Source organism: Eschscholzia californica, unplaced genomic scaffold (genome assembly GCF_041429995.1).
Source record: "Eschscholzia californica isolate CP2 unplaced genomic scaffold, dmEscCali1.0.p SCAF_1, whole genome shotgun sequence".
Taxonomy (NCBI): domain Eukaryota; kingdom Viridiplantae; phylum Streptophyta; class Magnoliopsida; order Ranunculales; family Papaveraceae; genus Eschscholzia; species Eschscholzia californica.
In genome coordinates this window covers 43,425,356-43,452,977 of record NW_028238198.1, presented here as the reverse complement: position 1 = coordinate 43,452,977, position 27,622 = coordinate 43,425,356, and the positions used below count along the sequence as shown (strand labels likewise).

Below are 27,622 nucleotides of genomic sequence, written 5' to 3'. Positions count from 1 at the left end.
TTCTCTCTATTGGACTTGTACTTGATTTCGGTTTTAAAAAGTATTTGAAGACTGAAGCTAAAATATTTAAACTGTGTCGAAGTAAGGACCCACGGCATATCCATCTGGAGCAAAGAAAGAGCACTATCTAATCAAATTCAATTTAAAACTTGGTTAAGATTGATCTCTACATAGTCCTAATCCATCATGAACAGTCCCAATACAAACATATAAATGCCGGGCATCTTATAACAAATAATTTGCATGTTCCTCGGTAGAGAAATACAAACACACAACAGAAAACCATGTACGCAGAAAGATAGATTTTAGACGATAGTGCAAAAATGGAACATTTTCTTTTTCAAATCCGACCAAACCTAAGTGAGCTTCCTCCATAGGGAGCCTTTTGAATGTTGAAGAAATTTAACCTTTGGGAACACAAAACCTGCCTTTGGTGGATGCCCATCAATAAACGAATTCTCATATATTTCTTTGCACTCTTGTACTACCTGTTCACAAAAATTGTACATGTATAAAACCACAAATACCTATTCTTCGAAGTTGTTTATAAGTTAATTCTTGAATAGACAAACTGTGATTATGTTATCGGATAGGACTTTAACAAAAAAATAAAAATTCACGTTAAACTCATAATATCGAGTTGATTGCTCACAGTCTACCAATATTGAGTCCAATTAAAGCGTTTCTAGAGGCCCTTAAGTAGTAATAGTTCGGTGTGAATTTTTTTCATCAAAGAACGTACCCTACTTCTGCTTTGTGGCCTTCAGATCCACAACCGTAACAACACAAACTTAAAAGAAATTGTATTTTTTTGGATCTGAGGATCCCACAAGCAGCTTTTCGGATATTAGGAACTGATGAGCAACTAATGTTATTTCTCTAGCGATTTTAAGCCACCTGCCTAATATAATTAATGGCTGGACTGATAAGGAAAAAGATGCCCACGAACTCCCTAGTTGACAACATCTATCATCCTGAAGTGTAATATTCGAGATTTGTTTTATTATGTGCCAATCTCGAAAATTCAAAAGGTAAGGAATAGGTGGTCAACTAGGCGTTGTGGAGGACTTGTTAATCAAGCTTCAGTCTACAAACATATAGTCGAGTGGCCGTATTTTATTGTGGGATTGAATCTAAATTACATGAACTTTAACTTAATGACATCAAATACCTCTTTAGCATCTTTTCTTGGTATACCCTCACGCAAAGCTACAAGCTTCTCCACGACCTCAGGCTGCACATGCACAAAGCAGAAAACATTGAAACGAGAGTGATAGATAAAAGATGTACATTAAAATTAAACTGGGGCCATCCAATATATCGTGATTGCACTAATCCCATTGTTTACCAAGTTTACAATGTTAATAGGAAAAAGGGTTTTAATAACATACTCAGGTAAATTTATAAACCAGTTGGTACAATTATACTTACAGGACAGTCAGGATGATGTTCAAGAATATTTGTATAAATGAGAGTGAAGGTGTCCAGGCTTTCAGCTGAAGCAAGTTCCCTTAGATCACAAAGAATCTGCACCCTGTTTTCCACTTTCTGTTGCAAATAAAAAAACAGAAAGGATCAAGGAATTTTTTTAATAATAAAAGAAGAATCCGGTTTTTGCAATATAAATAGAAACTGTAGATTTTAAAATCATTCAACTAGCCCTCAATCTGATCCATCTCATACAGGAGAAGCTAGATTAGAGTCTAGAATTTATTGCTTTTGGGATCGTTCATGGACTCAAACCACTCAGAAAATGCAAATTGACAGAGTAATTAAATGTATAGGGTAAACTTCAAGCTGAGAGATTTTAAAACTCTATTTCTTTGATTATGTGTGTGAACTTACTGGTACATTGATATACTCCCTAAAGAAATCCATGAGAACCTCTTCGTCAAGCCTCATTCTTTCAATTGTTTCTTCTTTGATGTAATTTTTCTGCTCAATTTTCATCAAACAGAAACGGTTCAGAAATAAAAATTCCAAAAGAAATATTAATGACGTATATGTCTAAATGAGTACCTGTGTAAGGAGATGGTCAACATAAACAACGATGGTCTCTTCTAGACAAGCTTCGACGAACCTCCTGAATGATCTCTCTTCAATGTACCTGAAAGGGGAAATAAATGAAAACCCAAAGCTTCTGAACTGCCATAGAAAAGGTGAATCAAGAAAAGAATAACCTGCAAATTTTTAAGCTTATTTTGAAAGAGAACTCTGCATACAATTTAAAGGCCATTGAAGCAACAACAGAAGGCCATCGAATTGACAAAAGTTTAAAGACAGGTCCTTTTTCTACTGAGGTGGAAACCTATGATCTTTTGGTCCTCTCAATTATGCATTCTGGTCATAACTTGCACAATTCAACTTCACTACATGCATTTATTAAGCTTAGGGATGGAAGATAATTAACACAAACAATTAAAATTTTTTTGGCGATAACCAGACGAAAGACTTACATTTTCACATCTGAAAAATAATCACCAAATGTTGCAACTAGGTACTCAGTAACCAAGCCTTCACACCACTCTGAAATTTACGGAAAACAAAACTCCATTCAAAATCTAAGGAAACTAGACTTCAATTCACACGTAACTGCGATACAGAAAAGCAAAAATATGTATAGCACATCTTTATGCTGATTGGTAAACATATATATGAATTAAATTACCTTTCTGGTAAAGCTTGGCGAGTAATTCCAGCACACCTGGATCTTCAAAGATAACACGAACAGTTTGGCGTACAGCTTCCTGCCACCAGAATAAACATGTTCAGAATATGTGAACGAGAATATCCGGTAATACTTTCAAAAAAGCATAACCCCATGACTATTAGTTAATACTTCAACATAACACATACAATTCATCAAGGTAATAATTTTCGGTTACTCAAACACAACTTCCATAAACTTAAACGCTCAACAATCTTTTAGCAATTTAAGAGACTGAAAGGAACCCTTTACAGACCTTGGCAACCTCAAGAAAGCCTTTGCAAGTATCCTCAAAGTTCACCTGCAGCAAAACCAAGAAAAAACGCAAGTACATGAGCTCAAGAATTGCACTTGAAATATATGAAGCTTCTGTTGGACTGATTCCATACACGTATAAACCATAAAAGTGTGAACAATATAGAGAGGTTTTAATTCCAACAAAATTGCAGTTTGTAGCAGCAGAGAGAATATCATGTCGTGATCAGTTATCCTGCTGCTAAATATGCTATAGCTCATCTACTTGTGTAGTATTTCTGAGCTATGCATAATAAATGTCAAACCTGGTGAAGTCCAATGCATTTGTGATTTGTATCCTTCTTTTCGCTTCTTGTCTGGTCTACACTTATGTGAAACAGAATCTGCATGTGCAAGGCACTTAGTCCCACGTTGCTTAGAAGTCAGAAAGACCTTCCAGATTTGGTTTATAAGGTAACACCACATCTTACTGATCGGCTAGGCCTTTCGGGTGGGTTTGGTGCCTAGATTGGTAATATGGAGAACCAGGAGAAGCCTGGGGTATTCTAGGGCTTGCCTATGCCGCGGAAAACTTTGTACCACATGGAAGTAGGCCAGTAAGATTGGGTAAAGCCTATATCAAGGGCGAAATGATTGGTACTGAGACGGGTGCTACATCAGTACTTGATTTGGAGCGTACATGGATGGGCCCTGCAATATTGCACCGTCATCATTGGGCGGGGACTCCTAGTTGCTCTAAACTTCTATGCTTATTACTTCAATTACTTACTTCCTTAGCGAAAATAATGATCGTGACTTGGAAGGTGCCTAAGAGCCAAAGGCCAGTACACCAATCCTGGCCTCCCTAAACTTCTATAGATGCTTGACCGGCCATTGCCGAACATCTCCATTGGTTTTATTGTAATTTACTTGTTATTTTCTCCATAAGATTATATAAATCCACGTCAGTCTCTGAGACTTTACATCATTAGGACTGAGTCCAAATATCTGGATGCTATACCAAAGCTAACTCCTAGGCTATGGCTAACACATTACAGAACTCCATAAACTAGTATTACTAGTGGGACATAAAGATGAGTTGTGATAACACTTTTAATCTGAAGGCACAGTTCAACAGAGAAACAAGGAAAAGTAAACTGGGTCCAATATGGAGTGACTTTAGCGTTATGCCCCTCAATAGTATTGTTCCTCAATAATATTAGTTCGTATCACCCACAAAATCAGCCTTCACTCATTTAACCAAACTGCCAGTACTCACTTAAGGGGGCACAATGTCCTTCAAAGGTCATAAACCTCAATCACAACAGTGTTGACAGTAGAAACACATTGAGTGTTTTTTCAGCAATTAAAACCCACCGAATGTTGATGGACCTTGTCTATAGATGATAGTGATGCATTCCACGCAATTGATAACTATTCTACAAAATAATTTATATTTTTCCGCAACTGGTCTACATATGAAAATTCTCCGCAAACGAAAAAAGAGAAACAACATAACCAATTTAATTTTTAAAACAATTAAGCCAAAGGGAACAAGGAAGAAGCAGCTAAAAGTCCTTGCCACACACATAAGTAGTTTAATTCATCAATCGGATCTACATGCAAGTACTCAACATACATAAGGAGATATCATGAACATACACCAGTAACTAAACTTCAGAAAATTTGGAAGAATAATATTGATTAGGGAAAAACCTGGTCAGCATAATTATGTGGAAGAGCTTCAATGGTGCTGCTACTGAGCTCCATTGCAAGATCATAGCAACGGAGATTGTTATTGATCTGTCATGACATTATCAGACATATATGAAAATTATCTGCTAGTACAAAAGCATGTATATGCTACAAGTTCATTATCAACCGACCATTGCACATAAAGGCTCCAAACCGATGTCAGAAGCTGGTTCTTCAAGCCTTTGCCTTTCAGCTGTTTGAAAATCGATCATCACCTGAAATAAGGAGAAGTGGAAAAAAAAATGAGTTCATTAAAAACGTTCACGAACAATGACGCAAAAATAAGTCTACATCTGGTCATTGCGTTTCTGATGAACTAGATTAGATGTGTACACGAAGCAGTGGAAGTATAACTTTTTTTGTCGAAATGAGGAACTTCTTTCGAATTCCAGTGCAGCAACATATACACAGAAAATCAGAGAAGTGGAAGTCAGATGTGGTTGGTCACGGCCGAGACGGCCGAGAATCTCGGGTCTCGTCTCGGTCTCGGCCCCCTCTCGAGACGAGACTCGGCCGAGACCCCGAGTTAGGGTTTGGCTGAGTTTCTCGGATATCTCGGCCGAGGCAACACGAGACCTAGGCAGCAATTTCTAATTATTTGAAACTTTTATTTTTGGAAACTCTTAAACCTAATTGTGTACTACTATTTATTATCTTCGTAAATCTTAACTACTTATTATATTCCCAATGAATCTAATATAAATAGCAATAATACTATATAGAATTTTTAGGTTTTATGCATTATAGAAACTTTGAAAATTCTTGCTGTCTCGGCCGAGAATAAATTTAGTACATATTACTTAGTAGTAGTCCATTAGCTAATAGCTACACTTGCTGTCTCGGCCGAGAATCTAACAATAAATTTAGTACATATTACTTAGTAATAGGCCATTAGCTAATAGCTACACTTGCTGTCTCGGCCGAGAATCTCGGTCCGTCTCGGTCTAGGCCTTCGGCCGGACCGAGACCGAGACCGGTACCAACTATATAGGGAAGTCTCCAAATCAAATTCAAGCACCATCAACTTTTTCTGCCTATTAAGACTCCCGGAATTTATTTTGAGGTATACCCATCCTCTACGGTAAGTTTATGTCAAACTATTTCACCGAATCTCATCGGGGTGCAACAAACTATCATGGTAGTACCCAATTTTTAGCAAAAGTCTTGCTTTTGTGATGAGTACCCCATAGGGGATAAGAGATTATACAGAGACTAGAAAGTTCCTAATAGAAAATAATCAAATTTTCACGACGACCAAGCATCAGTTACCTGAATAGTAGCTAAAGCAATTCGATATAGCATGAGATCTGTGCTATTATCACGGACAATCTGCACTTGCTCCCCAAGGATCCTAAATAAGTCCACAGCAGCTGGGGTATAAAGCTTTCCATCTTCAGTTTTCTTTGGAGGTTGGACCTTGTCAGCCTCCAGGATATTTGTGTACCATTTCTATAATAGAAAAGTTAAAATGAAAAAATAACATGAGAACCACTTCTCAGTTTACCAGTGGCTGCACGAGAAAATCATGAATAGTAATATTACCCTAGTTGTAGCTTGCATTCGTTCAACATATGAGTTCATTAGGGGATCCATGGAACCACTCTCGGAACAAACTTGAGCTAAAGAATCGTCAACACCGAGTGCTATCAAATTCTCTTGGAATTCAACTACCCAGCCAGTAACCTACTTATAGTAGAGCAAGAAATACAAACATAAATAAGGAGAAAGAGAAAACAGAGAAAAGAGAGACGAACAACTGAATATTTCATTGATATGATATTTTTAAACTTAAAATAAGTAACTGCAATCAACATTTAAGCTACAAAATCAGTTAGCAAGTAAGAAAATAATGTGGTTTGCCAGAACTACTGATCAAGAGCTAAAACTTGAGCTGGTGCTAAGGTATACTGTACGAGGGGCTTATATGAAGCAGAAACAAGGATTATACTTTAGATTGGTTCAAGGAGAGGACGTAGCATAGGCATTAGAGAATTTTGCAGCTAAGGATTGGACAAGTAAAGCAAAGAAGTAGCTCTAGGATATAAACCTTAATATATGAACATTATTGCTAACTTCCTCACCATTACTATGAAGTTGTATCAATTCAACAATTTGGCTTTGGCAACACGAATTGTTCATTTATATTTTACAGGTTTAATACAAGACTAAAAGTCTACCACAAGATTGTCAACAACCATTGGCTGGAGCGATTACCAAGTTGGTTTCCACCCTCTAGGTTTCAGGTTCGAGTCCCGGATTTATACCCTTTAAAGCATGCTGACCATTCAAAAAATAGTCTACCAGAAAACTACCAGTCTACTACCATATTTTCCTCTTACAACACTGCAGTAATAGCAATTGGCATTTTATTGAATACCGTCCATGTCCCAATGCAAATATATTCCATTGTTTTTGATACTACATTAAGTACATCTTACATTACATTAACGGGCTTGGATACATCATAAGGATGGAATATGCTCATAAGTCATAACTGCCACGGATCAACATGTTAATATATTTGCCTTGGCTAAAGGCTAGTTTCTACCTCAAGGGCCATTAAACTACTATTACAGATACAATCTACTACATAAAACTTTATTTACTGCCTGTAAAATAAATGGGATAATTCTTGGACCAAAGGGCCATGTGCAACTATATAGCATTAAACCTCTTGGTTCTCTTACAATCATCCCATTAAATATTAATTCTTGTTTTATCTTTTGATTTTGACCCAAAGTCGCAAACACCATCGCTTCCCACAAGAAGAAAAGAAACACTTTAGTTCATTTCAGCGTCTGTTTTTCCCCTTCTTGTGGTCTGTTGTGGACTATAACACCTACCAGATGCGATAATGTGGGGTAAGTCATTCTAGATTCCAGTATCATACATAGTTTCTTGAGTAGCGAAATAAATAAAATGACGATTCTTCACATGCAATTTATAAACAAATATCATGCATCACAATGAAGATCAAATAGTGATTTCTGACACCATTGAAGGCCGTCAGACGTTTGTCTGTAGTAATTCCCAGTTCCCATCAACCCAGCATAGAAGTAAAGAATAATGTGGAATGCGTTGGAAGACTCTAGAACCTAATAGTCCTCCTTGTATATGGACAAGTAACACGAAGTCAAAGTAACTTTATAGAATGCATTTTTTTTTAATTCTACATGATTGGGAAAAAATTCTGGTCATGTGCAGATTAAAGGAATTTTCCTTATATATTAAAAGCTCATGCCTCCTCCAATTTGATCCAAGGAATGAAATTTCGGTTTCAGTGGGCACGGGAAATAGAAATATTTCGGTCATTTCGGCCTAAATAATTCGAAATAAAATACTTGATTAGGCATTGTTAAGAGAAAGTAATGAAATCTCGGTAACCAAGGCATGTAAACGGAAATGGAAATATTACTGTCATTTTGGCCGCAATATTTTGAAATTTAATTCCTTGATTGGTCAGATTATATTTCTAGTTTTAAATGTGTTCTAGCTTGTTTCCTATTAGTACTATTCAACTCTATCACTAGCTAAATCAGGGCGACCCCTATCTACATGCGAGTCATGGACCTCTGCGAAGCACCAATGCTATTTTAGATTGGAACCTCCAAAATTATATCAACTAAGACAACAGACCATGATTTTTATCGATTCACAAAATAATGATAAACATATGAAGTATTTCTTAATCATAAGCTACATGTTTCAAATAAAAAAACATCTTTGTTTGAAGAAAGCTTAACATTGAGTGAAATACCTTTAGTATTTCAATGTTTGTTAGCTCATTTGCCCTGTCACTGAGCAGCCTTAGCATTTGAATAAATCTCTCGGTGTAAAGATTAACCATTAGTTGGAAAATTTCATATCTGCAATGTGCAAAAGATGGATCAAAACACAGATAAACAGTGAAGACTCAATGATGTATATCTCACTGAGTAACCATGACAACAAGTCATATGCATAGCACTTCGTAACGAATACCCTCCTCCATAACAGAGACTTGGCCGAGAATTCCAAATTTTGAAAATTAATTATTTTTTTTGAAAATTAATTATCTTTATAAAGGATTTAAACATTGAGTTCTAAAGCTTATGATGTACTAGTCTTTATTTCTTCTTTTACTTTATCTAAAAAAGCCTAAAGGTATCAATAATAAGAAACCACTAACTTCAGACGAACCTTGGAGGGAAACAAGGAGCAACATAGTCATAAGTATCTCCAAGCTCTTCTCCAATCTATATTCCATGTCAACACTTTGAGTTAGAGTTGTGAATAAATACACGGAGAAACTTATATTGATAACCTTTAAAAGACGTTTAAAATCATCAGGTTTTTGCTGTGTGTGGTGGTGACAAGCAAGGAAACATAGATTGCAAAATGCAATGTCATTGCACAATGTACAACAACTAGAAGTAATAACACAGAAAAAGAGTTCTGATCATTAAATAGGAACAAAAAACATGTGGTGTAGAAGGAAAAAATGAAAGAGAAAAATTGTAACCATACCGTCCGAGCTTCCTCTAAAGCAGCTTTTAGATCCTCAAAAACAAACTGCATGCAGAAAGTTAAATCAAGGAAATAGGACATTTACAATGGAAATCTAGCTGATTTTCTTGTTGGAACGTTTCCTTTTGAATGGAATGAATTCAAAGTTTCAAACAATTGGGTAATAAGAGGTGGCAAGTTGCTATTGGAGATATACCTCAGTCAACAGCTTGTTAAACCGTTCTTCAACTGTTTTCCTTATTTGCTCATAGCATTTATCCTTGTAACCTTTTCCCTGAGCCTTTAACTTTTGTTGGGTTAGGTTTCTTGAAGAAGCAACTGCATTTGTAGTCTTTCTGCAGATTACAATGTACACAGCAGGATTATGTTAAACAACAAAAGTACTTGGAGGATATAAAAAAGTGCAACAAATGAAGGGTATATCACCATTTTAACCATTATACAAGGACCTAAGATGGTTAAAAGATACATCATCAGGCCAATTCCATTGAGAGATTAATATAACTACAAACAAATTACTTGGCATTTCTGCGAGGATTTGCAACAGTTGCCATGGCATCAGCTCCTTCAGCCTCTGCTGCTTCTTCAGCAAGCTGTTGATCAAGGATTTCTTGCATTTCAACTACCCTGACAAAAGAATGGAGAGGGGGAGAAGCATCAAACTGAAGCTATAGAAAATTCAAATGCCTGCCACATACTCGTTACTAAACCCAATCAATGGTTCGACCCAATACTAATTACTAAATGACATCAAAGTATCAAACTATATCTCATTAACATCTGATGATTAAAATGTTCAAATAAGGACTCACCTTTAGCTAATCATGCTATCTTAATTTGAGTAAGTTCGAGAAAGGATGACGTAACCTAAACTCTAGGTTTCAGATTTCTGATCCATCCTCCAGACACATTTTTCTTTTACTTAAAAGGTAATTATACTGAAAAGTAGGACAAACAAAATCATAGGTTGAAAATGATTATGCTTTACATTTGCACTTCTGATGAAATTTACCAAGAACGTGATCCTATTATTTAAATTTGAAGGAAGCACAACTTTGGAAGAATTCGTTACTTCTTAGTTCGCAATTCCAATATGTGAGGCTCATGTAGTTGGACTCTCAAATCGGCTAGGATTTGGGGTTGGTTGAGTTAATCTCTGATAGAGTTCACAAGTGAGTTAGTGAGGTAGTTCCTCACTAATCGTTAATTTGAGCCTTTCATAGACACCAAGATATGTCCTAACCCCTAAATAGGTGAAACAAAATGCTTCAAATAATGGCTAGCAAAGACATCCATCAATACTTCTGCTATACCTCCTATTCTACATGTTTTTAACCACATAATTCATTCTTAACAAGTATCTTCCGTGCAAGAAGGTTCCCGTATTCCCACCAAATACCCAATAAGAGTAATAGTCCCCTCCCAAGTCCCAAGAACTTCAACATTAATCTTTGGTCTTTCTTTGTTGCTTCCCATCTTTGTTCTTTCAACATCCAGGCAAAAGACCTCCTGCAAACCCACTTGCGTGCAAACTTCTTCACTTCTCAATTAAGGCAGTATTCCAAATTTTGTTGGACGTGATAAACTTTAGACTCACAAGTCACACCAATTCTAAGATTTGAATTAGAAGAATGTAGTATCGTGTTATAAAGTTATCAAATGCATGAATTTAAAATACAGGAAAAATAGGTAAAGAAGAAAAATTCAACTTTTATTCATATCATGGAGACATGGACCACATTAATAGTAAAAAACAGTTAAAAACATACCTAATGGCACGCACCAATGTCTGCGGGCTACAAAATGAGCAAAATGTACATATAAATAATCATCCAACAGAAGTACACAACAAACAAGACAAAAATGTCAAACTGAACTTCCTCCTCCTATGCAATAAATTATTTTCATGCACAAAGAGAATATTTATAGGCTGTTATTTGTTTTTCAAGAAGTCACTAATTTGTTTTCAATTACAAAAATTAATTTTTAGAAGGTGAATGGCAGTCACTAATCATCGTTATAAGTTTTTAGAATATACAAAATTACTAATTGGAATATGCTCAAGATAAAGATTTATTATTGGCACAACACATGTTATGGAGTGATTACTTATTCTGGATTTCTGGTGTGAATGAAGACTTCAAAATACTTATTCTGTGTGATGTCAATAATATCTGGAAAATTTTATGCTCAGTGCTAGTAATTTTCTTTACTTTAGCTACCCAAGAAGGTGTTCGCCACTTCAGTTTTATTTACTTCCTTATTTTCTCCCATTAGTTCCAGGTATTTTATCCCATTTGCAATCTCCTAATTTTCTTAATTTAGTTGCTGAAATCGAACTTGGTCTAGACCTTTACGTGTATTTCAACAACCCAGACTGACAAAGGGGATAGGCCTTTTAAAGTATGATTGACTCCTACTTTGTAATTACTAATTACCACTTAGTATTGATACAATTTTCTCGTCCTTGTCCAAAAAAAGTACGATTAATTCCTAGATTGTGTTTTAAGGATTTATACCTATTACTACGTGCGATGTCTCAAGATGCTAAGCCGTAGTCCAAGGAATCGATTCCACGAGGACATGACATTAGAGAGTATGCACAACTATTGGGCTAGAAGGTCAGTGTCTGAATCTTAATAATTGAAGGTTCAAACTCCCGTTGTGACAATTATTTGGCAGCGACACTATTGCAGGACTTTAATATGCTTAAACTACTTATTTTATTTCTTGGTGTCTTGGACTCTTGGTGATGCTCTACATATTTACATATAATGATTAACAATGTTTTTTTGCTTTTATTTATTTTTTGAATTTTACATTATTTGATCTGTGATATGCTTACCCCACAACCACTTACACCATTCCGCATAACAGAAAGTATGGAGGGAGCAATGCTCAAGTCACCTTAGGAGCTACTATGCAAATTGGGTACTTGATTAAATATCAAGCATGCCAAAAATGTGAATTGAATATCTCGAGGCCAGTGCCACCTTGAAACAAATAAACAAAATGCTTGATAGTGAATATGTCATCAATGAAAAGAATACCTTTCTTTCGCAAGCTTATAATAGTTGCCGACGTGGGCCCACAATGTCTTTTCGAATGTCTCCCAAGACCGATCTACATCTTCAAAATACTCTCTAAAATGGGCAAGAATAAGAGGCGAGTCGATTAAAACTATTCAATATGACATTGGACAACCTTTGCTTGCCAGACTATACACCGTTGAAAAGAAACAACTAAAGATTGTGTATTGTGTACTTAAGAGCATGGTTAATTCTTTTACAAGATCAAGATATACAACCTACTCTAGAATGGGACTACGTTTTTCGGACCAAAGAACCAAAGTATTAAATTTCTGCTTCCTATAGATTTCGATCTTGCTAGAAACCGAAATATTTCGTGGAGATATTTCGTTAGAGTGGAAATACTTACAAACTCACATAAGTTCAGCAAATAATATGCATGAGATCAAACATTATCTAATTCTTCATATCTTTGTGAGGTTGATCTACTTGAGGAATATAGCATCCTCCTAACTGTAAAATCATACTCTAGACCATTTCTTGTGTGTATAATGCAAAAACTAGGGGTGTTACTTTAGATTGAGGCTAATCAGTATCAGCAATATGAAGAAACACATAAGAGATTCTGCTCTCAAGAGTTATTAGCTGGTTAGGACTTAGGAGTAACACCTAAAAGAATGAAACATTTTTACTTATTTATAATAGATGAAGTAAATCAGTCACTGATATACTACTGAGTAGTGAGCAGTCACAACAAAAATAAATCATTTATTGATTCAGTAATCAAACAGAAAGCAATTAAAAGGATATAATCTTGCTGTAAAACATGGATAGAGTATCAAAACATTAAGTTCCTAAAGGTGCAAGTATTCTTACAAGCTAAAAGGCATGTGTATCTGGCTCTCTAGATTTGTTTTAGATTTTGATTATTCTCCAATTCTTTACCTAGAGCTACTAAGGTGCATAGGTCTTACATGTAGTCAGCTCTAATTTCCCTTTTCTTCAAAAATTTCTGGTCGAACTAACTTTGTATTACTATTAACTTTCTTGCTATTTTTTTCCAAGTTTTGGTCAAAACATATTGTTCATCGAGTTAGATAGTGCCTTCAGTTCCATGAAAATAGGTGAGTTCTGCTACTTCCCATTGTTTGATTGCAATTTTATTTCCATGCACATCTGGGCCTATTAACTAAACCGGACAGAAAGTTTCGCTTTGTAGGACTTTAACGGAATACACGGATCTGATTCCTAGAAATGAACACACCTCCGTGGAACACGTTTCTAACAACCAAAATATTTTAGTTATGTGGGTCATTTCAGTGTAAACAAGCGGGAAACTACAATTACCACTTCAATTTAGAAACTCAATGAACATTTTTGTTTTAACTATAAGAAGTCAATGATACAAGAAATGACCATAGATTATTTCGACTAGCTGGGCCTGGGCATGGGTCCGCAAAATGAAAAACAATATGACACGGCTAACTACAGCGAGTTATAACTTTTAGAAACATTTGACCTCACATTCACAGACCCATTCACATATTAGATAGACTAGCACCAGGCTTAAGAATGGTCTTATTGGTGCTCACATGGGATTGCGGAGTCACTGAATGGATTGAGCAATGGAAACATGAAGTTGTGCCTAATAAATGGATTGAGCAATGGAAACATGTTGATATTACAAGGTTATCTACACATGTCTGGTCAAAACACGAAGGAGAAGCAAATAATAGATAGACTAGCACCAGGCTTAAGAATGGTCTTATTGGTGCTCACATGGGATTGCAGAGACACTGAATGGATTGAGCAATGGAAACATGAAGTTATGCCTAATAAATGGATTGAGCAATGGAAACATGTCGATATTACAAGGTTATCTACACATGTCTGGTCAAAACACGAAGGAGAAGCAAATAATAGATACTGTATATTTCTATTCTTTCAGAGAGCTTCAAAATGGATAAAAGAGTGGCCTAGTTTCATTTCTGACAATAAAATGAACTCTTTTAAGTACATGAGAGAAATGTCAAGGTCACAAAATTTACTGGGCAGTGTAAATTCTGTATCAAAAAATATCTAACCTCAACGTATATTAATGATACAAGTGAAAGTAATAGCATTCTGACCTCAGTCTTCCCACCTCTTCCTTATGAGATGATGCAGCTGCTAGTGCGAACCTCCTCTTTCCATCAAGTGCTGTTAACCTCTACCTCAATATAAGTGAATAAAACAAAAATGTTACATGTACCTAGTGTTTAACGTTTCAGGAAAAAAAAACTTTCATAAGATAAGTTAACGAGGAAGTTCAGGTTCTTTATGGACACCTCGTATGTATTGATAAGTTCTTTATCATCACTCAGAGAGTCTCTTGCTTCAGCTGCTTCAACGGAAATGGACATCATACCTTCGACATCCTACGCAAAACAGGAAGTTTAGCTAAACTAGTAACCAACATCCAAGACTAAAATAATACCCATAACTTAAGATATCCTGTAATTACTCATCATATAACAAATACATGTAACTAAGATTGTTCATTTCAGCAAAACCTGCAAAGATATAGGAAGAGCGGAAAAGGAAAGAAAATAAATATAGAAATAGGAACTAAATATAAGTAGTTCACTATTCAAACCTTTAGAGTTGTGTTAAGGTTGTTCCTCGCGTTACTCAAAAGCTTTATCTGATCATGATTCTCGATTAATGTTTGACATTCTTGACATAGCCTGATACATAAGAGTGTCAGATAAACATATACAATAACACCCACAAAGATAGGTAAAGTTCAGTCACATCAAATCTAGTAACTAGATGCATAAAAGATACAAGAAACAAACAGAAATTGATCTAGGTTATGCTGGTACCCGAGGTCACAAAAACAGTCATAGGCCTTGAGGCGAAATGGTGGGTTTCTGCTTCAAAACCGAAACATTGAAGGAAGCAGGTGAGACTTGCAAGTTTCACATGTGAGGCGCACATCTTACATGGTAGGCCTTAGTGTGTACGAGGAATACACTTCTTACTCTGGGAAAAAACTGATTTTCTTTTTTATATTTTGGTCTAAGATATAACTTGTAAGAACTTTTACTTTAAACTCATACAGAAATATCAAAATAGAGCAAATTTTGGTTTTTAGTTTTAACAAAAGTGACAGACCAGCAAGCCTATAGTGGAAACATCTCACGAATGATACAAGTAAGAAAAATAATAGAATACCCTAGATTAATGATTTGTAAAACTTCAGGAAGAAGCTTGAGGCGTATAAATTTACTAATGACATCAAGATATCATGGAATACTTTGATTTAGCTTTTTGGTGTTAGCGTGTTATTTTATATTACTTGGAGTTACAACATGTACAACATTGATTTCTTAAAACACTTAAAACTAAATGTGATGTACATTATTGTAATAAGTAGCAAATTATGTCATGTTTTCTTTCTTATGTGTGCGTTGTGTGGTTTCTTCTTGCAAAAATGTACGCCCTTTATCGGCTTAAGGTGACACCTTTATTTTTCAAATCAAACCACCTTGAAGCAGAAAACCATATTTATAAACAGTGAATGTCTCTATTATCCAAAAGCAAGAAAGACAAGCATCATTCTGAAACTTTAAAAATTAAGAAACAAAACATATATAACCCATACTTGTACTAAACCACATAACAAGACATACTTTTCAATGCCAATAAAGTTCTCACGGAGATTGTTTATAGTCTTCTGAGATAAGGAAAGTGCTTCTAGCCCAGAACGTGCCTGTTCGACCTGTATAAAAGAAACAGTCCGCTTAGAGATGAATAGAAAAGTTCGATTGAATTGGCCCTATAACTTGAAAACCTCGATTCACAATCTGAAATTTGAAAAAATAACACCCAAAAAATAAAATAATAATAATAAAGGCGCTGCTATGGGTATTCGGGAAAATGGCTCTTAGCAAGCTGATTTTGGTTTGACTGGGGTCAATTTCATTTGACCCGCACTCTCTCGGCACCCGGATTTGACAGTGGGTTTTCTTCAACCCATCTCCTCTTTCAGTTCTCTCTCTCTCCAACTTCTATCTTTCTCGCTCTAGCTTCTCTGTTCTTGAGGATTTCAAGGACTGCTGTGATCCGAGAACCATCAAGATCTTTCGGACCATCCTCACCGAAAGTTCTTGAGGATTGTCGGATCAACCCCAACAATTCTGTTCGGACTAGGGTTGATACGAAACTTTCGGTTGGGACAATCCTGGAGTTATGAGGATTCTCGAATCAAACCAGTCCGAACAAAAACGGTGGGGTTGTCGTTCTTGTTCTTGGATTATTTTTCGTATTCATTCTTGAGTTTTTAGTATCAATTTATAAGGTTTTAATGGTATCGATTCTTGTGTTTTAAATCTCAAAAGTTGGAGTTTTGAGGAAGAAGAAAAAGAAAAAAATGGAGGAGTCCGAGTAGTTGTAAATCAAGGTGAGGGGTCAGTACTTGGCCTATATGTCTTGGACAAGACAGTCCGAGACATATATAATCATTCGGACTAGATAGTCCGTTTCATATCACAAGCAGCCGAACTGGTCTAGTCAGAATAATTAAGATTTTAGGGTGAGCAAACTCACTAAAAACGAAGAACAACAGGGGTCTTACTAAAAATTGTAAGAAAAAGAAGAGAAATGGAGGAGGAAGAAGATGACGGGCGCTAAGAAGAAGATGAACTGGTTGGGCGCGATTTTATTCAAAAGGGTAACAACCGATCTCATGGTGTTACCCTTCACATTAGGTCAACGGGCACTTGTTCTCCAACCGCGTGCTTGCAGAGAAAGTCTAAAATGCCGCCTGCTAATAGACCCGCCCGCATAGATCCATTAGGTCAGATGTCAATAGCAGCGCCCTAATAATAATACTAGATTCTATCGACACTAGAAGCTGTATTTTAACATGCAAGAAATCTGTACCTGCTCTGCAACCATCGTACTAAGTTGTGCATCATTAGCCTAACAACGTGGAAAAGAAGCAACATTCAGTACACAAAATTAGGATACCTACAACTTTCAATTAGCAGAAGTCAACATATTATACTATTATGATCCAACTGAAAGATCATTTCATCACCTACTGCATATATGGTGGGCATGTGTAATCTGCATACATACTAGCATGCAACAAATAATAGTGGGGGGCTTGGCGCTGGCGGTGCATGCCAGAGAACAAATATGGTTTGTGAATCTGAATGATAACAAAGTATAAGAAACATCATGACAATAACAGCCTAGATTTTCACATATTATCAGGGTCCTCTCATGCGCACCAATTGACACATGCATGGTAAACCATCAAACCTTATCTTCTTGAAATGCTTGCCCACAAATATCACATATTATCAGGGTCCTCTCAGCCTAGATTTGTCAGCAACTGTATTCATATTGTTATTAGGATCACATCAAATTGGTATTGACTTGTCAATTCTGACCGAGGAAATAATATGCTTTAAAATCATAACCCCTCGCTCTTGTATCGTCTGTGCCACAAAGAGATTGATCGAACACCGAACTGGTGGCCTATACCTATCAAAGTTATGGACCTAATATGCCATCCTACCCCATCTGAAGTTGTAACTTATTTCAAGGTAAGCATTCAAACCATCTACGCTATTCTCATCGACCCTCCGTTACTAATGCCCCTTCTTCGCCTTCGTATCTTCATGAACTTAGAAAAATTTGTTTCATGCGAAGTTATTCTTATTTTTCGAGGGGACTTGAGAGTACCCATTTTCTCCCACACCGAAAACGCTAACTCTTCTTTATAGTTGTTAACAAATCTTATTCCATAAAATGCAAACTAGTTCCTTTAAATGTGATGAAAACCTAAGTGACTCAGATGTTCCAACTCTTTCCAGAGTTCAGACTAGAACTGTGAACAAGGAAAATTAGAGCAATGTTTGATTTGCATGCCAAAGTTTAACTTTTCTTTCCCAAGATGTGTAGTTTTTAGGTAAAAAACACAATTCAGAAAGAGCGAAATTTGAGATACCTGTTGTCTAGTAATGTAATCTGACTTGATCGAAGAAATTGATGCTAAAAGTTCGGGAAGAGGCAATAATTTAGCAACTTCTCGGACAGCAGCTTCTTTAGCTTCAATTCCAAGATCCTCAACCATCATCTTGAACAACTTTTATAGAACAATCTCACTATCAACCTAGTCCCAATTGACGACCTAATCAATATCCTTCCAAAATTACAAGATCATTTTTTACAAAAACGTGGAATCCTGACAATTTATAGATGTTTATAAATCATAAATCAAGTAGATCAGGAAAAAAAACCTAGAAATCTAGAAATGAGGTGTAGATGAATAATGTTTATGATTAAATTGGATAATGAAATAAGACATACCTCTTCTTTAGATTGGTCGCCACGAATTCTAGGGTTCACTCTTAAATTGATATTGAATGTCTGTATTTGGGTTTGTTTCGTTATTTTCTCTCTCTTGAATCGAAGAACATAAGACATGACCAGAAGATCCGGGTCGTTCGGGTCGGGTTGAAACGATCCGGGTCGGTTCTACGTATGGGTTTAAAATGTAATTGGGGGGTGGAGAAAAGGATTTCGGTAGGTTACCTAGTTAGGGTTTTTTACTTTGGGGTTTTGGAAGTCGAAGGAAGAGGGAGACTGGGACAGAGGTTACCACTCAACTTACTTGTTAGGGTTTTCATTTTGGGGATTATTTGCTCATCAAGTAGTAAAGGTACTACCTTTATCGCATCTCTTACGATATTCTGGTTTTGAATTTCTTTTTATACAATCATCTATTCATATTAGGTTCTTGGTGAATATTGATTGATTGAATTATTAATTTTATAATTGTATTTGATTGTTGAATTGAATCTGTGATAATGCATGATTGATTCTTACGATATTTTGATTCATTAATTTGTCTAAGGTATGAAGTCAAAAGCTGATAATTTAACTTAAAAGAACACCATTATTGATGCTTTATATTGGTTGAGTAGTACTTTATATACAGAGTTAATCTTGAGTGTGGCATTTTGGTTATGTTTGTAGGTATTTGAAATAATCAAACTTATCCTCTGAAGTTCTTAATGTTTATATTAGAGGCCCATAATAAACCCAATATGGTTCAAAACTTCTGTTAATCGATTATAAAATCAAAGCCGATATGCTGTAATTAGTAAAGAAAAGGGAGCTATATATGGATGAGTACGAGTATGATACGTCTAGGCGTTTTTTCCTTGACTCAAATCCAGATGTTTCTCTTCCATATGGATGAGTACGAGTATGATACGTCTAGGCGTACGTGTATGATACGTCTAGGCGATATGCGAAGAAAAACTTACTTTTGACAACGTATGAAACGTGAAAGACATGCTTAAGTTTAAAATATAAAACATGAAGAGATTACTTAAAATTTCTAGCTAACTAAGTACTCCACTTGTAGTTAGCTAATAACAAATTAAACACTCTTAAATTTCAGAACGAAAAGCTAAAATCAGTGGTAGAAGAGACAAGTAAGAGACATCGCAGATCATTAATATTATCGGTTGAAGAACAAGTGGTAACAAGACTAGACAAAAAACAAAGAGAACTCGACAAGGCCACTAAACAGAATACAAAATAGGAGGAGAAAATAAAGTAGATGACCCCACATAATCAGATGTGATTTAACCTTTCCAAAAACAAGGAGGCAATAGTATCCAGTTAAAATCCACGCCACTGCATCTCCATTTATCTTATTCTTCTTCTTCATCAGAGCTAATATTATTGATTTCCTTAATACTAATAATATGTTTCCTAATTTTTGGATTTTGACAATGTTTCAGAACTATGAGTTCATCATCATCATTATCCTCATCAAATAGAAATTTCCTATCTTCTGATTTTTTTTTCACTTCCCTTTGATTTATTTAAACTAGGTTCTTCAGAAACCCCTTTGCCTTTCTTAATCTCTTCATGGTATCTAGAATTGGAAAACTACTAGGGTATATCCCGTGCCCTAGGGCACGGACGATACTTGTATCAATCAAATGTTACGAAATTTATTGTTATATTTTATTGAGAGATTTTTATTAGTTATTATTTTTTTGTAATACTTTTTTGTTTCTTTTCTCTTAAATTAGTTATTATTTTATTGAGAGAGAGAGATTTTAATTTCTTTTTTTAACCCTTGAAATTTATTTTGTCTCTTTTTTTCTTAAATTAGTTATTTTATTTCTAAGAAGGAAAGGATTATTGTTTTTTAAATAGGTAACTTTGTTTCTACGAAGGACTATAAGGAAAGGATTATTGTTTTTTAAATAGGTAACTTTAATTCTATGAAGGACTATATTTTAAATTTTGAGAAGGGCTTCTAGACAATATGCATAATTAAATAAGGATGTTTGTCCCAGTCATCGTTTTCCCTTCTGTTTTATATAATAAATGTTTATGTGCAAATACAAAATCGCACGATTTAAAATTTCAGAGTACTACACATATATTTTTTTTGTGACAGAGCTGATCTTCTTCGTGAGAGAATGGTCATGAAATAATAGGTTTTCTTGTATCTGGTAGTTCCTTTTTTAGTTAGAGAAGTAAATTAATTTTATCTCTATATTTTCAAAAAAAAATTTATCTCTATGCATACACATGAATATCTGATGTAAATTGAGTGCAAGGGTCATAAACCTTCCCCATGATGAAACCGTTGATGAAGCCGACACCCATACTTTTGTTTCAGATTAGGATATCCTGATGGGTCTATATTATGATTTTTATTTTATATATTAGATTAGTTTATGTTATGACTTGTATTTCTACTTATTAGCATTACTTTTTCATTTAGATTAGATTTGGGTTTCTATTTAGGAATTTGTTATTTTCTGATAAAGAGGGAGCAATCCTCGTAGTAAGGTAGCTTAGAGTTGATATTTTGTTTGCATAAAAGAGTATAGTTTAATTAAGAACTATTATCAAATCATTCTTGTTGTCTTAATCTTGATCATTGGTGAAACAACTGTAAAAGCTCCCGCCTGTAAAATTGTAGCAATTCATATGTATAAATCTTACATCAGACTTCTATTTTCATTTTTGCAGAGCATTTACACCATATTTTTTCGATTTATAGTTAAACTTAATCCTAAGGAGAAGATGCATTGGCTCGATCGAAATCCATGACAAGAAAAGCCTTATACTTCTTTGCTCGAATGCGAACAGTAAAATCATTTCAGAGAAGCGAAAAGTTCTGTGATCCATGGACCTGCAACACATTCATCCACCAGCTTAGTACCTCGAACTGCTGTGATCTATCAATAAAAATCCTGTTTGATTTGATCTCAAGAGGGTATCTTCCTCATCTTTCATCTTGCAATTCAATTATTAGATTTTTCTGTAAAGTTGGAAACATGGAAACGGCTAAAAATTTCTTGGAGACAATGCCAAGAATACGTTGTCAACCTGACATCATTACTTATAACACTCTAATCGACGGGTATTGCCAGGTTGGGGATTTAGTAGAAGCTTCGATGCTAATGAATTCGATTTTCATTGAGAAGTATAAGCCCGACGTTATCACTTTTAACAGTTTGATTAATGGGTTTTGTAAGCACAAAATGGAAAAGGAAGCTTTTATGTATTTGGGGTTTATGTGGAAGTATTACCAGCCGACTGTGGTTACTTATGGTACGTTTATCAATATGTTTAGTAAATCGGGAAATTTGGAAATGAGTTACTCATTTTTCAAAGACATGAATAATGTTGGTATATCTCCTAATTTGATTATATTTACTACCTTAATTGATGGTCATTGCAAGGATGGGAACATGGAACTTGCGTTTGAATTGTACAATAAAATGTTGGAATTGAAACTTTTCCCAAATGTGATCACTTATAACACACTGATTGATGGGTTTTGTAAGCAGGGAATGTTGGGAAGAGCAGAATGTTTGTTTTCGAATATGTTACAAAATGGAGTTAAACCCAATTTGGCCGTCTACACTTCAATGATATATGGTCAATTTAAGAAAGGGAATATTGATTCAGCAATTAAATATCTAAACCAACTGGAATTCCAAGGGATAAAGCTTGATGTCGCTGCTTATGGTGCAGTAGTTTGGGGCTTATGCAACATAGGGCAATTGGACAAAGCAACAAAGATTCGGGAAGAGATGGAAAAGAGAGGATTGGGTGCAGATAAGATGATTTTAACAACACTTATAGATGGTCATTTTAAAGTGCGCGATCTGAAAGCAGCTTTGGGGGTATATGAGGAAATGCTGGCTAAAGGGTTTGATCTTGATGTTGTAACAATTTCATCTCTAATTGATGGCCTCTGCAGAAATGGGCTCGTAGAGGAAGCAAAAAAGTATTTCTGCACAGAAAAAGCAAATGAAATAACATATACTGCACTCATAGATGGGCTATGCAAGGAAGGGCTTTTGTGTGAAGCTGAGATGGTTTTTAAGGAGATGATGGGGAAAGGTTTTATTCCTGACAAGTATCCATACACTTCACGGATTATTGGGCTCTGCAAGCAAGGAAATTTAGTCGAAGCATTTAGGCTTAAAAATGCAATGGTTCAGGAGGGTATCGATCCTGATTTATTCACTTTTAGCTCCCTCATCTGGGGTCTAGTTAATAAAGGGCTTATGATTGAAGCAAGACAGGTTTTGGATGATATGTTGAAAAGAGGCATTGAACCAGACCGAGCAGTGTATGATATACTTATAAGAGGTTATGAAAATCAGAAAAATGCATCAGAGATCTCTGTGTTGCATGACGAAATCAGAAAGAAAGGCCTTCTTTCAGTAAGAAATAATCTAAATGTGCACAAATGAGCTTTTATACCTGGCAAAGTTTTGTATGTTCAGGTGCAACTTTGACACTACACTGATAGATCGAGATATTAAGTGCTAGTAAAATCTGCAGTGTCGGGTAAAGAACCCCACTTCTAAGGAGAGAAATACGTTGTATATGGTCAGAGAGAAGTTATGGTGCCAAATAACCTTCCATGATTCACAATCTGTTCAGGACTGGCATCGTCAAAAAGGATTGTCTCGTCATACCATTCCGTTGTTTACCTCGTTTATTATACAAAGAGCAGCCAAGAGTTATTGAAGTACCTCAAACTAGTGTTGTTATTGCTTAACCCTTGAGGTTAGAACTTAGTACATACAACTCCATTTGGTCTGGCTCTTACTTTATCCGACTTTTATCTTATTCTTGTCATATACACTACCTGTGAGGGGTCAGAATATGAGGGATGAGTTTTCGGAAGGGGCTCCTTGTCACAATATGTCAGCCCTTGGTTCATTCAGATGATGGCCCGACAGGCAGGGTGCAAGCATACTCTTTTGAGTAGATCTCGTTACTGTCTAATGGTCTATAATTGGTTTCGTTACAGGATGCCTGAACAGCTTACTAATATGTGTTGAAAAACAGTGGTGTCCTGTTCGTACTGTCACTTTCGTCTAAAATTTTAAGGTACTGTATGGGAGTTTGCTTGTTTTGGTAGATTATGCCCATGAAAAATCAGCTTTCTAATATGACATGACGGTTTTGAATTTGCAGTGATAGTAACTCAATTGGTGCACTAAAGATCAATGTTGTTGAGGGAAGTTAACCTTTTTATGGTAATGCAACTATACAAGTAACTGTAACCCTTACTTTTAGTATCCATTCAATGTCAATTAGCCCATTTACCGATTTCAGTTATATTCCACGAAAACTCAACTTTGAAACTCTATTTTTAAGAAGCCATTCTATTTCAGGTCTTCGAGTACTAGACGACCTCTCTCCATTTTGTAGTCTATTTGAAATATTGGGTTAGTTTGGAAAGTGTTTTGCTGGCTCTAAGTTTCATGTTTGGATGGATTCCCTTGTTTGTTGATGGAAGCTTGTTTGCAGCTTACAGGGAACTGCAGCGTACAGGGAAACTATATAGGCTGCGGCTTCACGAATATACCTTTGGTTGCGGGGAATCTGACGATTTCGATCGAAGAAAAATGTGGGAGAGCTTTTCTCTTAGTGGGGGTTATTCGTTAAGACCTTTTAACAGATCTTCAAAGTTTTTAAGACTTTTGAAGTTTGGCGTTATTGGTGTCGGCCTTTTTTTAAGAGCTTCGAAGTTTTGTGTTATTGGTTCATACCTTTATTTAAGAACTTTAAAGTTTCGTGTTATTGGTTTAGATCATTTTTTAAGAATTTTAAAAGAACGCGTTATTCATTTTTTATGAAAAATTAAGAACTTTTAATCAAAGATCTGGCCCAAGGACTTTTCGAGACAAATTTACTCATAAATTAGTCAAATTCAAAGATCCACCTAAACAGGTGGATCTTTGAATTCCTACTTTGGATGTACCTAAAAATGTTTTTTTTTCTTATCTCTTTAATGTTGTTGATTTCTCCTTATCTCAAATCTCTCTCCCCCCCCCCCCCCCCCCCCCGAACTCCTAATATAATTTGTTTGTCTCCATAGCATCCACCTCTTATAAAATAAAATATTTTTTCATATAAGCAATTGATTTTTTTTTTACTTTTAATTCTTTTTACGCGAGTCGAAGACGTCTATGTGTTTATAGCCAATAATATGGGAACGTCCTGAACGTTCATTCTAAAATCAAGTTTAGCTCTTAAAATAATAATATAACGTTCATTGTAATATCAAACATTAGTTTGGACGGCTAAGATTTGAAATAATATAATTTGATTTTAATAAAAAAAAATCTCCTGATTTTCAAAGTTTTTAATAAAAAGGTTTCCGAACTTAATGATTAAAAACTTTAATGTCCCGGACTTTTAAAAGTTTCAAACTTTAAAGTTTTTGAACCTTTAAAGTTTTGGACATTTATGTGCCAGAACACTTAGAAGTTATGAGATCTCCGGAAGTCCGGAACAAAAAAAATCTAGTAAAAATGTCTAAACGAATAACAGGCCCTTAGAGTCCAAAAATTTAAAGCCTTGTTTTAACCCCTCTTCTTCCACACCACCTCCATGTTTCTCTCTATCCTCACCTTCTTCAATAACTTCATCTTTCTAAAGGAAAACTAAAAAAATTCTCAATTTTTTCTCCAAATCTCTCATTTGTTTAAACTTTTGGCAGGAGTGGACCAGGGGTGGCCCTGGGCCAAAGCGAACAAAGCGTCGCTTCGGGCCACCAGCTTTTAGGGGCCACCGAGACATTAAGATCTGTAAGAAATATATAAGAAGTCCAACTCTCTAACACAACTATAAGGGCCCCATTTAAAAAAATGTTAAGTAAAAAGGGTCACCAAATTTGATGATCTTTAAATAGATGGTGGGCCCAACAGTTTGTTTGATTTATGTGAAAGTAGAGTAGAAAGTGTTGATTCAAAAACTGGTGGAGACAAGTTATGATTACGAGAAGCTTAACCTATTTAAAAAATGTTAAGTAAAAAGGGCCACCAAGACATTAGGTTTCAAGCTCCACAATTACGAGAAGCTTTAGAAGAATTGGCGGAGACAAGTGATGATTCAAAAGCAATTTATGATACCAAAAATATATTAAAACAAGACTTTGAAAATTTTGATCTCCTTTTGAGCATGGTTATTTGGCATAATATATTGTTTGCGGTAAACTCTGTTAGCAAAACACTTCAAGCTGAAGATATGGATATTGATGTTGCATTAGAGAAATTGAATAGACTCATTCGTTATCTTGAAGATTACAGAGAAGTGAGATTTGAAGAAGGCGTGGTTGAAGCTAAAGAGATTGCAATTAAAATGGGAGTTGAAACAACATTTTGGGGAAAACGTATTATTCAGGAAAGAAACAGTTTGACGAGAATACGTGTGAAGATCCATCAATGTCACTTGAAGAAGCATTTAGAGTTAATTATTACATATACATATTAGACCATACTCTTTCTTCATTTAAGAGCATATTCGAGCAAACTAGAAATACAAAGAAATATTTAGTTTTTTGTTTGAGTTAAAAAAGTTAAACTCCCAAGATGATGGTGATTTGAGATATTCATGTGTTCGCCTTGAAACCTTTTTCAAGCATAATGAGTCATATGAAATAGACGGACTAGACTTATTTTCTGAACTGAAAATGTTGAAGCGTCTTTTACCAAATGAGATCAAAAGACCAACTGAAGTACTAGATTTTTTGAAAGATATGAAAGGTTGTTAACCGAACACATGAGATTCTTATAGAATTATGTAAACGATACCAGTTATTGTTGCCTCTGCAGAAAAAAGTTTTTCTAAGTTGAAGTTGATTAAGTCTTATATTCGATCTACTATGTCAGAAGAAAGGTTAAACGGGTTAGCTATAATATCTATTCAGAAGGATATAGCTGACAGTCTTGATTATTCGACAATTATTAGTGACTTTGCATCGAAAAATTTAAGAAGAACAAAATTTCAGTGATTGTAATTATCAAAAAAATTATTTTGTTATATAAATATGATGAAAATATTTTGCGGTACTTATCGTTTTCATGTAAATATATTTATACGTTTTACAATTTGGTAGAGAGGGCCACATTTTCAGACCTCGCTTCGGGCCACCGAAAAGTCAGGGCCGCCCCTGGAGTGGACACACCTTTTAGGAGTGGTGGTGGTGAAGAGGGGTTAACTCTAAAAACAAGCCATTCAACTTTTTGGACTCAAAAAACAGAAGATTCCCCCCTCCCCCTTTTCCACCCAAACGCCACCTACTGGTTTCAAGAGGTTGAATTATCATATTTAGTGCTACAATTTGGATGAGGAGTGGTTTTATAATTCTAATCTAGTCTTATGGTAGGTGGCTAACCCTTAAAATGTGTTTTTGTCCTCCAACCTTGGTAGTTCATATCGGAAATTAAAGTAGACTTTGTGGACTTACGGTAAGCAATACAATTGACATGACAGGGATAATATTCAGAGAAAAAAGAAAATACAGAAAGAGCCCTACTATTATATCAGTTAACATATGGGTTATTTCCCAAATGGCCCCCAACTTTGTGACCAGCTTCCTGCCGCTCCCAACTTTAGCAATAATTCTTGTATGGCCCCTTTTTTCGTTAACTTTAACATTCCGTTACTCTCCCTCCTCCATCTCATCTTCTCTCTCTGCCACATCATTTGAGCACGCCACATCATCGTCTTCACCGGCAGGGTCGCCGACCGGTCAAATTTCTGTCCGGCGACCTTCAAATTTTTTTTTCTCTCTAGAATTTTTTTTCCTTTTAGAGAAAGATAGAAGAGAGAGAGAGAAAAAGTTTGAAGGTCGCCGGCGACCCTGCCGGTGAAGACGATGATGTGGCGTGCTCAAATGATGTGGCAGAGAGAGAAAATGAGATGGAGGAGAGAGAGTAACGGAATGTTAAAGATAACGGAAAGAGGGGCCATACGGGAATTATTGCTAAAGTAGGGAGCCAGACAGGAAGCTGGTCACAAAGTTGGAGGCCATTTGGAAAATAAC

The 27,622-nt window shown here is 35.6% G+C and overlaps 2 protein-coding genes across 28 annotated transcripts; one reads left to right on the top strand and one right to left on the bottom strand.

The window, feature by feature from the left end:
* Positions 1–124: 124 nt before the first annotated feature.
* On the bottom strand, positions 125–18,928 carry SEC6. Of its 4 annotated transcripts, none has more exons than XM_086653615.1 (26): positions 18,595–18,928; positions 18,233–18,397; positions 17,158–17,196; positions 15,906–15,994; positions 14,867–14,957; positions 14,559–14,648; positions 14,361–14,440; positions 12,253–12,345; positions 10,972–10,998; positions 9,722–9,829; positions 9,399–9,537; positions 9,203–9,247; positions 8,876–8,931; positions 8,454–8,562; positions 6,239–6,379; positions 5,966–6,145; positions 4,828–4,911; positions 4,658–4,744; positions 2,964–3,008; positions 2,669–2,747; positions 2,457–2,526; positions 2,020–2,107; positions 1,846–1,935; positions 1,432–1,548; positions 1,172–1,234; positions 125–488 (listed from the first exon to the last, which is right to left on the bottom strand). In XM_086653615.1, exons 2-26 carry the CDS (start codon positions 18,359–18,361, stop codon positions 357–359), a joined length of 2,271 nt encoding a protein of 756 aa, XP_086509741.1. In that variant the 5' UTR covers positions 18,362–18,397; positions 18,595–18,928; the 3' UTR covers positions 125–356. The 4 variants fall into 4 exon arrangements, with proteins under 4 accessions (XP_086509741.1, XP_086509742.1, XP_086509739.1 ...); XM_086653616.1 differs by having other exon boundaries at positions 18,233–18,427; positions 18,595–18,924; XM_086653613.1 differs by having other exon boundaries at positions 18,233–18,415; positions 18,595–18,924.
* LOC147567012 (Tetratricopeptide repeat (TPR)-like superfamily protein) lies at positions 18,815–25,267 on the top strand. Of its 24 annotated transcripts, none has more exons than XM_086653633.1 (8): positions 18,815–18,946; positions 21,292–21,538; positions 21,696–23,349; positions 23,597–23,676; positions 23,764–23,825; positions 23,964–24,017; positions 24,100–24,219; positions 25,134–25,267. In XM_086653633.1, exon 3 carries the CDS (start codon positions 21,720–21,722, stop codon positions 23,028–23,030), a length of 1,311 nt encoding a protein of 436 aa, XP_086509759.1. In that variant the 5' UTR covers positions 18,815–18,946; positions 21,292–21,538; positions 21,696–21,719; the 3' UTR covers positions 23,031–23,349; positions 23,597–23,676; positions 23,764–23,825; positions 23,964–24,017; positions 24,100–24,219; positions 25,134–25,267. The 24 variants fall into 24 exon arrangements, with proteins under 24 accessions (XP_086509759.1, XP_086509764.1, XP_086509762.1 ...); XM_086653641.1 differs by lacking the exon at positions 23,964–24,017 and having other exon boundaries at positions 18,883–18,946; positions 21,696–21,876; positions 22,116–23,349; XM_086653638.1 differs by lacking the exon at positions 23,964–24,017 and having other exon boundaries at positions 21,696–21,876; positions 22,116–23,676.
* The last annotated feature ends 2,355 nt before the right edge of the window (positions 25,268–27,622 follow it).

Coding starts and splice junctions, on each gene's coding strand:
- SEC6 (XM_086653615.1), bottom strand. CDS start 18,361: ATGATGGTTGAGGATCTTGGAATTGAAGCTAAAGAAGCTGCTGTCCGA. Junction 17,197..18,232: donor ATTACATTACTAGACAACAG/GTATCTCAAATT, acceptor CCACGTTGTTAG/GCTAATGATGCACAACTTAG. Junction 10,999..12,252: donor TATAAGCTTGCGAAAGAAAG/GTATTCTTTTCA, acceptor CTCATTTTGTAG/CCCGCAGACATTGGTGCGTG.
- LOC147567012 (XM_086653621.1), top strand. CDS start 21,369: ATGACAAGAAAAGCCTTATACTTCTTTGCTCGAATGCGAACAGTAAAA.